Raw genomic sequence first — 13391 nt, 5'->3', positions numbered from 1 at the left:
AAACATAGAAAACCCTAAATATTCAAAAAAAGTATTAGAACTAATAAATTCAGCAAATAGCAGGATACAAAGTCAACACACAAAAATCAGTTGCATTTTTATATATACTAACAATGAACAATCTGAAAAGGAAATTATAAAAACAATTCCATTTATAATAGCATCAAAAAGAAAAAAAACTTAGAAATTAACCAAGGAAGTAAAAGACTTGTACAATGAAAACTACACAACACTGCTGAAAGAAATTGAAGATGACAAATAAATGAAAACACATCCCACTCATGGGCTGGAAGACTTACTACAGTCATTCCTAGGTATTCTCAGAAATTAGTTCCATGGGTACTCACATCCCTTATATAAAATAGCATAGAATTGTATTTAATTTATGCACATCATCTCATATATTTTATTTATTTTTTTATTGTTTATTTTTAGAGATGAGATCTAGTCAACTTGTCCAAGATGGTATTGAACTCATGGGCTCAGGGAATTCTCTCACCTCAGCCTCCCAAAGTGCTGGGATTATAGGCATGAGCCAACGTGCCCGGCCTTCATGATTTTAAAAACATTTTCTTTCCTCTAGCTTCCAGTCAACAGGAGGCTACTAATAGTTAAGTTTTGGGGGAGTCAAAAGTTATCCACAAATTTTGACTACACGAACATTGGTCTAATTCCCAGCATTGCTCAAGGGTCAACTGTATGTATAATGTAAATACTATGTTACTGCATATATAATGTTCATAGTTGTTATACTGCGTTGTTTTTCATTTTGTTTTGGGGGGTGGTTTTTTCCAATATTTTCTACCCATAGTTGGTTGAATCTGCAGATACAGAATCCACAGATAGGAAGGGCCAGTTGAATTGTTAAGATGTCAGTGCTACCAAGTTGATCTACAGATTCAAGGCAATCCCTACTAAAATTCTAACTGTGAGTTTTGCATAAACAGAAAAACCCATCCTAAAATTCATATAAAATTGTACAGAACCCCAAACAGCCAAAACAAACTTGAAAAAGAAAAACAGGCTGGGTTCGGTGGCTCAGCCTATAACCCCAGCACGATGGGAGGCCAAGGTGAGTGGACTACCTGAGCCTGTGGGTTCGAGACCAGCCAGGGCAACTTGGCGAGAACTCGCCTCTACAATTAAAAAAAAAAGAAAGAAAGAAAGAAAAAGAAGAACAAAGGCACAGGGTATGCACAAGTCCTAATTTCAAAACTTACTACAAAGCTACAGTAATCAAAACAGTACAATAATGGCATAAAGACGGACATACAGATCAATGGATTAGAGAGCCCAGAAACAACCCCTCAGATTTATGGTCAGATGATTTTTGACAAGGGTATAAAGATCATTCAGTGGGAGAAAGGACAGTGTTTTCAACAAATGGTGCTGGAAAAACTGAATATCCACATGGAAAAGAATGAAACTGGACCCTTACTTGACACCATGTATAAAACTGACTCAAAATGAATCGAAGACCTAAATCAAATGCAAGATTTAAATTATAAAATTCTCAGAAGAAAACATAGGGCAACAGCTTCACAACATTAATTTTTTTTAATTCTAAGAAATTGCCAAAGACACAGGCAGCAACAAAAGAGAAAAATTGGATTTCATAGAAATTTTTAAACTGTGAACATCAAAAGACAATATCAACAGAGTAAAAAGACAACTCACAAAATGGGAGAAAATATTTGCAAATCATGCATCTGATATGCCATTAATATTCAGAATATAGAGAATTCCTAACATTCAACAATAACAACAAAGCCAAACCACTAGATTTTTTAAATGGGCAAAGGAATTTAACAGGCATTTCTCCAAAGAAGATATGTAAATGACCAATTAGCACATAAAAAGATGTTCCAACAGTGCTAATCTTGAGGAAAATGCAAATAAAAGCCACAATGAGATACCACCTCATACCCGATAGGATAGCTACTATCCAAAAAAAAAATATGGCAAAGGTGGAAAAATTGGAAGTCTTATGCACTGTTGGTGATAATGTAAAATGGTATAGCCACTGTTGAAAACAATATGACAATTTCTCAAAAGACTAGAAACAGAATTACCATATGATCCAGCCAATCCCACTTCTGGGTATATAACCCAAACAATTTAAAACAGGGTCTTGAAGAGATACATATACACATCCATGTTCACAGCAGCATTGTTTACGCTAGCTAAAATGTAGAAGTATCCCAAGTAACCCTCAACAGATTAATGCATAAGCAAAATGTATATAAATTAAAAATGAAAGCATTTCTGCTGTTACAACATGAATGAACCATGAGGACATTATGCTAAGTGAAATAAGCCAATCACCAAGGACAAATACTGTATGGTTTCACTTATATGAGGTACTTAGAGGAATCAAAATCCCACAAAGAGTGGAATGATAATGATGGTTGCTAGGAACTGGGAAGAGGGGAAAATGGGTACAGAGTTTCAGTTTCACAAGATGAAAAGAGTTATGGTGGTATATGGTAGTGACGGTTGCATAACATTATGAATGTATTTAATACCAACGAACTGTATACTTAAAATGGTTAAGATTGTAGATTGTTACTCGGTGGCTCAGCCTGTAATCCCGCGCCTTTGGGAGGCTGAGGTGAGTGGATAGCCTTAGCCCGCGGGTTTGAGACCCGCCTGGGCAACTTGGCGAGACCTCATCTCTACAATAAAATCAAAAAAATTAGCTGGGCGTGGTAGCGCACGCCTGTAGTTCCAGCTACTTGGAAGGCTGAGGCAGAAGGATCCCCGGAGCCCAGAAGGTCGAGGCTGCGGTGGCCGGGAGTGGCCACTGCACTCCAGTCTGGGTGACAGAGTGAGACTCCAACTCAAAAAAAAAAATTGAAAAAATTTTGCTAAAATAGCAAATTTTATTTTTATATAGATTTTATCACAATAAAAAAAGTACCTAGCTACCCAAAATGGCAATCAAAACTAAACCCAAAATCCTCTCTAATTTTTAATCCACTGTTTTCTCTACTAAATCGTATTTTCAGAGAGTCTGTGGCCAAGTGATTTATTTATCACTCATATATTTATCTCATAGGGGTGGCTTCACAAAAAAAGATCTATGAAAAAAATTAAGTACAACTAAACATGAAAGTAAGAAGGTATACTAACTTTATTAATTCAAATGGCAATCTTTCAAAATTTGAGCAAAGAGGCAGAGAGACAAAAAAGTACTACAAAACAAAGTTGTAACAACATAAAATTTTCAGAATATACTAAAGGTTATTTAAATGTCACCTAAAAATATACATAGGCAGTAAGGTTGATGAAAGTATTTACTTTCCACCTAACATAAATTGTCACTTATTCCTGCCAGTCCCAAGGAATAAGGAGTGAAAAATCAGATTTCCCTTTTGAGATAAATCAGAAAATGTACAGGCACTAGATTGCAACTATTCCTTGATAGTTATTTCATTAGGAAAACAGTCCTACTATTCTCCTAAGTGTAAATGTATGTTTTCTTATTCTGAATCATTTACTGGTAGCTCAAATAATTTAGAGCACTACAGATTTAAGTGACCATTCATTCTTCTAACAACGTGTATATCTTCAAGAAATATAATAATCCTTTTGACCTATGAGAAGAAATGTGAAGTTGCTTTGAACTTATTGTGCTAAAATACTTTCTCATGCTATTTAAATACTTATTTTTAGGACTTATAACATTTACATTTACGCTTCCATATAAACTCTGTCCTAATTTCCTAGGTGTAGGGAAAAAAGCAATGTTAGTAATAAAATTAATTTCTAACCAAATTGTTGTGCTTTTTAATAACAATTTATTTGGTCTAAAGCAAAAAGAAATAAATAAAAGACATCTTTTAAACATTTTATACCAAACTAACGGCACGCAAACTATTAAATACAACTAGTAAATGTTTTCTTTATTTGCACCCAAGATACCACATGCAATAAAAAGTGCTAAATGTCTGAAACAAGCTTCACTTATTCTGCAAATTAGGTCACTTAAAACGTTACAGGTCTTCAAGCTTGGTTATTCACAAACTCCCTTTCTCATTATCTAGAGAGAAAACGCATTCTTTTAAAAAGAAGCGCTCATCTGTGGAAACTTTCTAATTAACTTGGTTCAAAGCCTGTGTAAGATGGCAGTTTCCTACACGGCTTCAGCATTTTAATTGGCAGAAAATGCTTAGCGGCCTGTTCACAAGCCCCCCTGGTAATTAAGCTAGGGTCAACTCCATGACTAAATGAGCCAATCTTGGGAAACAAACGATTTCTACCATACACAGTATATAGCATATTAGGTTTACTGCAGTCTTTGAACAAAGTTAATGAGGTAGTAGCTGTGTCACTATGGGAGATTTATATAGAACAAGTTAACCTTTCTTAATGGTGCAGTAGTCATTAAAACTAATTACTAGCAGGGCGTTATCTCTAACAATTATTAACATCTATCAGTACATAATTAATTCAAGCTGCATTTCTGGCAATGCTAATAACCACCTGCAAACAACTAATCAATATTCACTATTAGTAACATATTTGTTTCCAAAGCAAGTACAATTTCCTCTAAGGCTTTTCAGACTGAATAAGCTATTAACTTTCAATATTACTATATAGTCAACCATCTGTCAACAGTTTATCACAATATATCAATTATGGCAATATTACAACACAGACAACTCTAATTAAAAGTCATAATCCATAGGTGATATGAAAACAAAAAACAAGAATCTTCTAGAACCTTCAGAATTAAAAAAGCAAGTAGTTTTAACTTTGGATGAGACACTTGTCAGTCTCCATTTTCCCTGTAAGGAACAAATAAATGAATTTTATTTTTAACTCAGTGAGAACTTGGAGACACCTGAGAGGAACCGTGACTCTCAAGGTGCTAATTCGTCTCCCAGGAGCAACAAGCACAAAGCCGAGGACACATTTTATCCATCCCAAGATCAGAATTCAAACCTAGCTAGGGGACCCACTTTCTCTGCCCTTACGGACTTTAGCAGACTGAACCCAACTTCTACCCAGAAGACTATTCTCGGATTTTTTTTAACCGAATTATCTACACATGTAACAATACTCACACCAGTGCTTATTCTCTACCACTTTCCTGCCTATGTCTACATTCTGCCAAAATGCTACTAAATGTAACGACATACAACTCTCCTCATCCCTCTGCCACTCACATCCTAGCCCAGCATACAAAAGAACCTTCTCAGCAGGAAGCAGTAGAGTAGGCAACACAGTGAGTATGATGGCAAGTTGTGGGTGGAGACCACAGTTCACATCAGGGCTCTTCTCCAAGCCTCTTTTCCTCGCCAAATAGAATTAAATAAAAGAGGCCATCACGTGGGTTTAACAAATTAAATGAAATGTACTTAGAAAAATTAGGGTTTGGTACAGCACATAGTAAAGTCCCAATAAATATGAGATATTATGATTAATTTATCTACTCTAAAGTTATTTTCCTATTGCAAAAAAAATTGCCCAGAAACAGAAATGTAGGTGCCTAGGAGACTTACCTTATTGTGTAATAACAGCATTTTCTTTTATTTAAAATCTTTTAAGCTTTAAAAAATCTCTCTATCTCAAATAAAATTACATACCGAAACGTGATATTCCTAAACATGGCTACCTTGTTCCTATACTATAAAATGTTTGAAAAATTTGCCATTTCGATCCTTTCTTGCCAGAATGTACTTTTTGGTCCACAGTCACATATATCATTTTAGTCATTTTAATTACTATCCTTTAAAGGGTCTATATCTTGGGCATTTCAACCAAAACTGCATTCATTACCCTAAAACTCCAGTAATTTCATCATAGTTTTGCACCAAAAAAAAAGTTCACTAAAAATTCCCCTCATTTGAGAACATTTTATTATCAAAGTATACCAGGCTGACTGATATATTCATATAATGATCTTCAAAGACACATTTTAAACAATTATCTTTCCTGGATTACAACTGAAAGCATATAGACTAATCCTAATCTTAAGCAATTTATTCATTCGGTCACATGAGTTCTTGCTTTTTATCTAAAGTTCTCTTTATCTTAGGCACCAGGAATATCCAAGATGAAAGGTTCAGTCACTGCCTTTAAGCAACTAAAGTCCAACAGAAATAGATTAATCCAATTATTAAGATCCCCCAAGACCGGTACTATGATGGGGACATCTAGAGGCACAAAACAAGGAACTTAATTTAGCCCAGGATGATCAGTAAATTTACTCAGAGGGTTGAGCTGAATCTTTGAGGAATCAGCAGTCAGGCAGAGGTTCAGAATGTGAAGAGGCAGAGACGGATAAGAGACAAATGGTGCAATCTATTATCAGTAGTTCACTATGGTTAGAACTGAGAAAAGAGGAGAAAAATGAAGGGTGAGAGATCAGTCATCAAGGCAGGTAGACGGGGATCCTATCATGGAAAGTCGTTTGAGCCAAGTAAAGGACTCTGAACTTTAAGACAACATAGCATGATGCAACTTCCTGAATGCATGAGAAAAACATGTAACTAGCACATAACATCACATCCATGCTCTCAGGGATGTAAAGAAAAATACCAGAGATACAATAAAAAGCATCAAATAGTGTAAAAAATATATGGCAAAAATCATAAAAGTGATACTAGAATTAACTACATTTATTTATTTATTTTTTTGAGTTGGAGTCTCACTCTGTCACCCAGGCTGGAGTGCAGTGGCACACTCCCAACCACCGCAGCCTCAGCCTGCTGGGCTGCGGCGATCCTTCCAACTCAGCCTTACAAGTAGCCAGAACTACAGGCGTGCACTACCACGCCCAGTTAATTTTGGATTTACTGCAGAGACGAGGTCTTACCAAGTTGTCTGGGTGGGTGTCAAACCCGCGGGCTCAGGCAATCTACTCACCTCAGCCTCCCAAAGTGCTGGGATTACAGGCTGAGCCACTGAGCCCGGCCAGAATTAACTACATTTAGAAGATAATGGCATAGGGATCAGATGCCCAGTTTTATCAGACAAAACTTAGCGTTTGTGGGCTCTGTCACATATTAGGGCTGTGAACTGTGGGCAGGTTACTTAACTTTTCTATGCCTCAGTTTTCTTATCTGTAAAAACAAGAATCATATACTATCTCCCTCACAGAGATTATTACTAAAATTATTACTAAAATTTAGTGGGGGAAAAATGCATGTAAAACAGTGCACAGACAGCAAAATGTTTAAACTACACAGGCATGAATGCCAGCCCTATCACTTAGTGGCCCTGAGACCTTGGGAGGGTTACCAGAAGAATAATATTACCCACCTCCTAAGACTGCTGTGAGGAGAAAATGAACTACATTTAGAACCCTGTCTGCAATATGTGTTTGCTAAGTAAAAAATAAATTATGTATTTAAACTATGTATTAAATTAGCTAGCACTGTAAAGAAAAATTTCATGTTGGAGAATGTCTGCCATTTTAGAAAGTTAAATCTAAAGTGCCAGAGCTGTTTTGCAAGGGGGGACAAGAACACAGGCAGAGAAGGGCATGAAGTGACTCAGTCTGACAATCAAGAACCTGAGCTGTTACAGCAGAGTGGATGGAGTTAGGAGACACTCGAAAGATTCAAGTGGACTTCATCACTGGTCATACAAGGGGAAGGAAGGGAAAGGAAGAAAAGAAACAGAAGAGAAAGCAAAGAGAGTTCCAAATTTTATCAAAAGAACGAGCTGTAACAGCATCTGAGATCCATTCGGAGGGGCCGGCTGTGGAGAAGCTCTGAAACCCTAAATGGGAGGCGTCTGTGAACACTGAGGTGGCGCTATCTAGTCAACTAGATAGGATGAAAGAAGAGTCCACAAAAGTTTAAATACAGCTGTAACCCTGGTTACAGGGATGATTAAGTCCCCGTGGCAAGTTCATCTGGCATTTCTGAGACATTCCTGGAGCTTAACCATGCTAACTTCCCCTTTTAACTTCTTTAAAAATTTAATCATCTGCTTTTCACCAGAGGCACCTGCTAAATTGTAAGTAATAACAAGACCAAATAACTTTAATTAGCGGCCCCATTGCTTACATTTGCTCATCAAGAAAAACAAATTTATCACAACCCTGTGTTTCCTTTTGAATCTAGTTCTCCATTATAGCAAAATGTTCCTTTGTAATATGCCAGACAAGATAAATAAATTGTACTGTGCTCTCTGGCTTCCCCCAATTTCTTTTAAGCATGCATATCTAAACCTGATTAAAATATATTTGAAGTCTGACACCAAAAGAAAAATCAACAATTTATAATTACTTTCTAATTCAACCAAGGTTTAAAAAATAAGTACAGGCACTATTTTAAGGAGAAAAAACTTAAAATCTCTTTCTTACCTGATGCCCCTATATTTGCCTTATCTTCAGGAACCAGATTTTTATCCTTATTTATATCTTCAACTAAAAGTTTGTCAAAATGCTCAATACAAAGTCTGCTGTCGATTTGATATAACAGTGCAGGGCAAAGATATGTAAATAGATCAGTTGAGATGGGAGAGTTGGCACCATGCCCATAGTGTTTTAATAACTGGGTGACGTTCAAACACTGCAAGGAAATTGATAAAACAAATTAAGTAAGGGAATGTCTTTAAGAAGAGTATGCAAAAAAAATAAATTACTGAATAATAAAAAAATACTCTAAATATTATTTGGAAGTAATCTATAATACACAGGTATCTGTTACAAACAAAACTTTTTTTGTAAAAACTTGTAACAGGGATTCATTAAACTAAATTACCCAAAACTTTTTATGGATTCCAATCATTCTTTCACTCCAACACATGAAAGATAATGACTTTCTGCCAAGGATTAGAATGACTCAGAACTATAGCCACAAGATTCTTAAGGGATGAGGAAAAAACCCACTTCTCCGCTGAACTGCAGTCATCAGTGATTCAGGATCCTTATTTGTGAAACAGTATTAAATAGACTTAGAGTACTTTAATAACTTATATTAAAATATACCATAATATAGACATTTTCATTGCCAAAAGCACTACAAAAGAATACTGTTTTGAGAAATGCTGGCCTAATTAATGTCAGTTGACGGGGACAAAACTGGAAAATTTTTTAAAAGGCAGCTTCGTTCACAGGTACTTTAAAAACAAAATAAAACAAAGCAAAAAACAAATAGCAAAAAAGTCTGGATCTATCACATGATAAAAACAGGTTATTTAAAATCAAGGCAAAAGAAACGGCACTGCCCCCATTGGCACAGATCCACTCTTGCAGCATGCTTGTTTACTGACCTGCTATACTTCACTAGACCATTTATCTATGGCAGAAAAAAATCACCAAAAACCCAAATCAAAACTTACAAACACAAAACAATTCTCCTTAGCTCTTAATTCCACAAGGCACAACCCTGATCAACATACAGAACATTTTCAGACATCATGAGAGAATCCCCAGGAGGCATCAGACCTGTCAGTCACCAATACAAGTCTGATGGGGCAGACCTCATAGGGCTGAGGCAGAGAGCAAATATGAATAACAAAATCCAATTAGCATCAACAGAAGGTTTTAGGGAATTATCCAAAATAATGTATACTATAAAAACATACTAACAGCCGGGCTCGGTGGCTCAGCCTGTAATCCCACGCTTAGGCAGGCTGAGGTGAGTCGATTGCCTGAGCCCGCAGGTTCGAGACCTGCCTGGGCAACTTGGCAAAACCTCATCTCTACAATAAATCAAAAAATTAGCCGGGCATGGTACCGCACGCCTGTAGTTTCAGCTACTTGGAAGGCTGAGGTGGAAGGATCGCCGGAGCCCAGCAGGTCAAGGCTGCAATGGCCGGGAGCGGCAACTGCACTCCAGTCTGGGTGACAGAGTAAGACTCAAACTCAAACTCAAAAAAAAAAAAAAAAAGGCATACTAAGATCTTAATACATGTCATTTTAAAACTAGCGCAGACCAGGTATGGTGGCTCACACCTGTAATCCCAACATTGTGCAGAAGGATTGCTTGAGGCAAGGACTTTGAGACCAGCCTGAACAACATAGCAAGACCCTCCTGTCTCTAATTCATTAATTTTTTTTTAATTTTGAAAAAATAAAATTAGTGTTTATAACTACCAAAAAACAAATAGCTAATGGTTAATCCAGGGGGGTGGGGAATCAAAGACATTTACTTAGATGTAAAACATATTTCCAAAATGATAGTGTCAGAAAGGATGAGGCCATTTTCCACACTGACCTACTTTTTATACATATAAAGAACAAATTCAACAAATATGTCTAAACTTTAACAAGTATGCTAAAATTAAAATAAACGAGGGTGTTGACATACCTTTAATGAAACAAGAATAAAATGTGCTTAAGATAGTTAAAAAAAAAACAAACAAGAAAGATCCAATCAAATGTTAAAGTACACAAGAGTATGAAAACTTAAAGTAAAAAAGGACTAACCCACTGCTCTGGAGTTTCCTATTATTATATATTTTTGCCTTCACCCTAAGCTAGTTAAAGGCCTGAGGAAACAGCGGTATCAAAAGTAAGCAGGTCTAACATAAAGCAAAGAGAAAACAAGCATACCGCATGTGCATAATACCTGACTTGGGAGTTTGATCAATGACTGGGAACCACTCGATAATTACCTCAACAGATTAATAATTATGAAACAGAAGCTGTTCTAGTTACTTCCCAAAAGGCCAGGTTAAACAACAACAAAAAAAGGTTTTAACTGTCATGTACCCAGAAACCAGCTAACAGTAACAAAGTAAAATACTTGGAGAGTCAAACAATTCATAAGAAATATTTGCTAACAAGATGTAAACATTTAGATTTGAAGAACCTAAACTTGAGAATATAAGAAAAAAACACAGCTGGGCACAGTGGCTCATGCCTGTAATCCCAGCACTTCCCAGCTAAGCAGAAAGGACTGCTTGAGATCAGGACCAGCCAAAGCAACACAGTGAGACCTTGTAGCTACAAAAAACTTTTAAAGTAGCCAGCACGGTAGTGTGCCTGTAGTCCCAGACACTTGGAGGCTAAGGAAGGATCGCCTGACCCAGGAGGTCGAGGCTGCAATGAGCCATGACTATGCTACGGCGACAGGGAGGGTAGGGCAGAGGAGGGGAAGGGAGGGGAGACAAACCATACAAGGGAGAATCTAGCTTTAAAAAACCTTTATACTGATTTTGATTCCTTAGCACATTCTGTTCAGGAATGTTACCTGATGCTCCATATGGAAAGATACGCAAATATGCTTCAACACGACTAGCACCCCACTGGTATCCAACCTTTAAAACGTACCACAATCATCTGAGATTCTTCCCACACTTACTTCGTGCTGCCGCTCATCCTCACTGTGCTCTTTGTGGCCAGCTGCTGAGTAAATTGCACTTTTTTTAACATGCGGAGCCTCTCGCTTCCTAGTGTGTCGGTGTTCACCATCGTTATCAGTATCAAGGTCTTGGTGTCCGTGACCAGGATCATGATCGCTGTGTTCTGGAAGATGCACATGGGAGTGACCCGGGTTATGCGCACGATCGGGCTTGTGGACCCGATTGTGCTCATACTGTTCGCCCTGATCATGGTTAGGGGGGAAGCCTGGAGTGATAACCTCAGAATTTTCATTACTCTTTCTCCCTTTTTTCTTTCGCTTTCCTTTCGGTAGCTTAACATCGGACTGCTCCTGTGTTTTATTGGTCTCTGGGGAAGGTCCGTGGCTGGGTTCCCCACGCTCACTGGGAGCCACAGAATCATTGTGGACGTGGTGAGTGGTGTTGTGATCGAGGTGATGATGCACACGGTGGTGGTGGCGCAGACGATGGGTGTGGTCCGTATGTACATGCCTGTCCTCAGACTTTACAGATACTTCAACTGTCTCCTTTTCTGGATCACATTTGTGGTTTCTTTTTGTTGATACACTGGTCACAGTTTGATTCTCTGAATTTAAGTGACTGTGGGAATGCTGGTGGCTATGTGAGTGAGAATGCTTTCCCTCTTGAACTGCCAGTATATCTAAATGAGAAACGTGATCGTGGCCAAGATCCTCATGATTAATCTCAACTACTTTTATTTCTCCAAGGCCCAAGTTGGTTAAAAGTTTTTCCAGACCCAAAAAGGATAATCTTCCATTTTCACCATAACGGTCAAAAAGTTTTTCAATATAGTATTTTTTTTCATTTTCAGCAGCCAGCACTGAAAACTTGCTTGGCTCCGATTCTATCATTCCACGATGCTGTCTGTGAAGCTCCTCAGGACCATGGTCATGTTCTTCATGGCAATGGTTGCAATGATGGAAAATAAATGTCAGCAAACAAATGAGGCAAAATTTTGTGTGCATATGTACCTTCATTTCTATTTTTCCTAAAGGGATTTAAAGAGAGAAACAAGCATTAGTATCCACCCAGGCACATTCAAAATAATAATAAGTTCTCTACAGTTGCCAATCCACTAAGCAAATGTTTTACCCCCTTTCTTTCATAACTCTGAAACAGTCTTTTCCTCTCCAATTCCCTATAAAAATGACTCTTCCTTCTTAATCATAATAGTGAACATCAGCCGGGCTTGGTGGCTCAGCCTATAATCCCAGCACTTTGGGAGGCCAACGTGAGCCTGAGGGTTCGAGGGCCATCCAGGCAACTTGGCGAGACCTTGTCTCTACAATAAATCAAAAATTAGCTAAGTGTGGTAGCGCACGCCTGTAGTTGCAGCTACTTGGAAGCCTGAGGTGGATGGATCACTGTAGCCCAGCAGGTCAAGGTTGCGGTGACCGGGAACCTGCCTCTACACTCCAGTCTAGGCAATGGAGTGAGATTCCAACTTAAAAAAAAACAAAACAGTGAACAGCCCTTTGAATAAATACAAAAGACGCACCCTCGAGACTGCTCTGGCTCCTGTTAAACAAAACACTCAAGAATCTATGCATGTATACAGGAACTGGTTTCCTATCTGGCCCTTTACAAATAAGTTGCTAATCCCTGCCTCTTGAGGTCCTGGTCAGTGCAATAAGGGAAAAAGAAATAAACATAAAATATGTAAGAATCAGAAAAAAATAAAGCTGTCATTATTCACAAATGGTAGAAGCATGTTGAAAATCTAAAACAATCTATAAGAAAATGTTAATTTAGTCCAATTGCGGAACACAAGGACAATAACCTAAAAGCAAATGTATTCCTATATGCCAGTAATCATTAGAAAATGAAATTAGAGGCCAGGCACAGTGGCTCAGCCTGTAATCCCAGCACTTTGGGAGGCCGAGGCGAGAGGATTGCTTGAGCCGGGGGTATCGAGAACAGCCTGGGCAACTTGGTGAGACCTTATCTCTATAATAAATAAATAAGCCGGGGGTGTAGCATGCGCTTGTAGTTCCAGCTACTTGGAAGTCTGAGGTGGAAGGATTGCCTAAGCCCAGTAGATTGAGGCTGCAGTGTCAGTGAGCATGCCACTGCCCTCCAGCCTG

At 38.0% G+C, this 13391-nt stretch overlaps 1 protein-coding gene across 3 annotated transcripts in view; it reads right to left on the bottom strand.

The window, feature by feature from the left end:
• The window catches only part of SLC39A10 (solute carrier family 39 member 10), a 62426-nt gene that overhangs the window by 28780 nt on the left and 20255 nt on the right, over nt 1–13391 (bottom strand). For all 3 annotated transcript variants that reach the window (XM_008063527.1, XM_008063526.2, XM_008063529.1), the window contains 2 exons: nt 11268–12295; nt 8321–8528 (listed from right to left, as the gene is read on the bottom strand). In XM_008063527.1, coding sequence (XP_008061718.1) covers nt 8321–8528; nt 11268–12284 — 1225 coding nt within the window. In that variant the 5' untranslated portion in view covers nt 12285–12295. The remainder of the gene's footprint in view (nt 1–8320; nt 8529–11267; nt 12296–13391) is intronic.

The sequence above is a fragment of the Carlito syrichta genome, unplaced genomic scaffold (assembly GCF_000164805.1).
Source record: "Carlito syrichta isolate Samal-C Ts95f unplaced genomic scaffold, Tarsius_syrichta-2.0.1 Scaffold306906, whole genome shotgun sequence".
NCBI lineage: Eukaryota > Metazoa > Chordata > Mammalia > Primates > Tarsiidae > Carlito > Carlito syrichta.
Note: the sequence above shows the minus strand (reverse complement) of the source record. Positions and strands in the feature narration are given on the sequence as shown.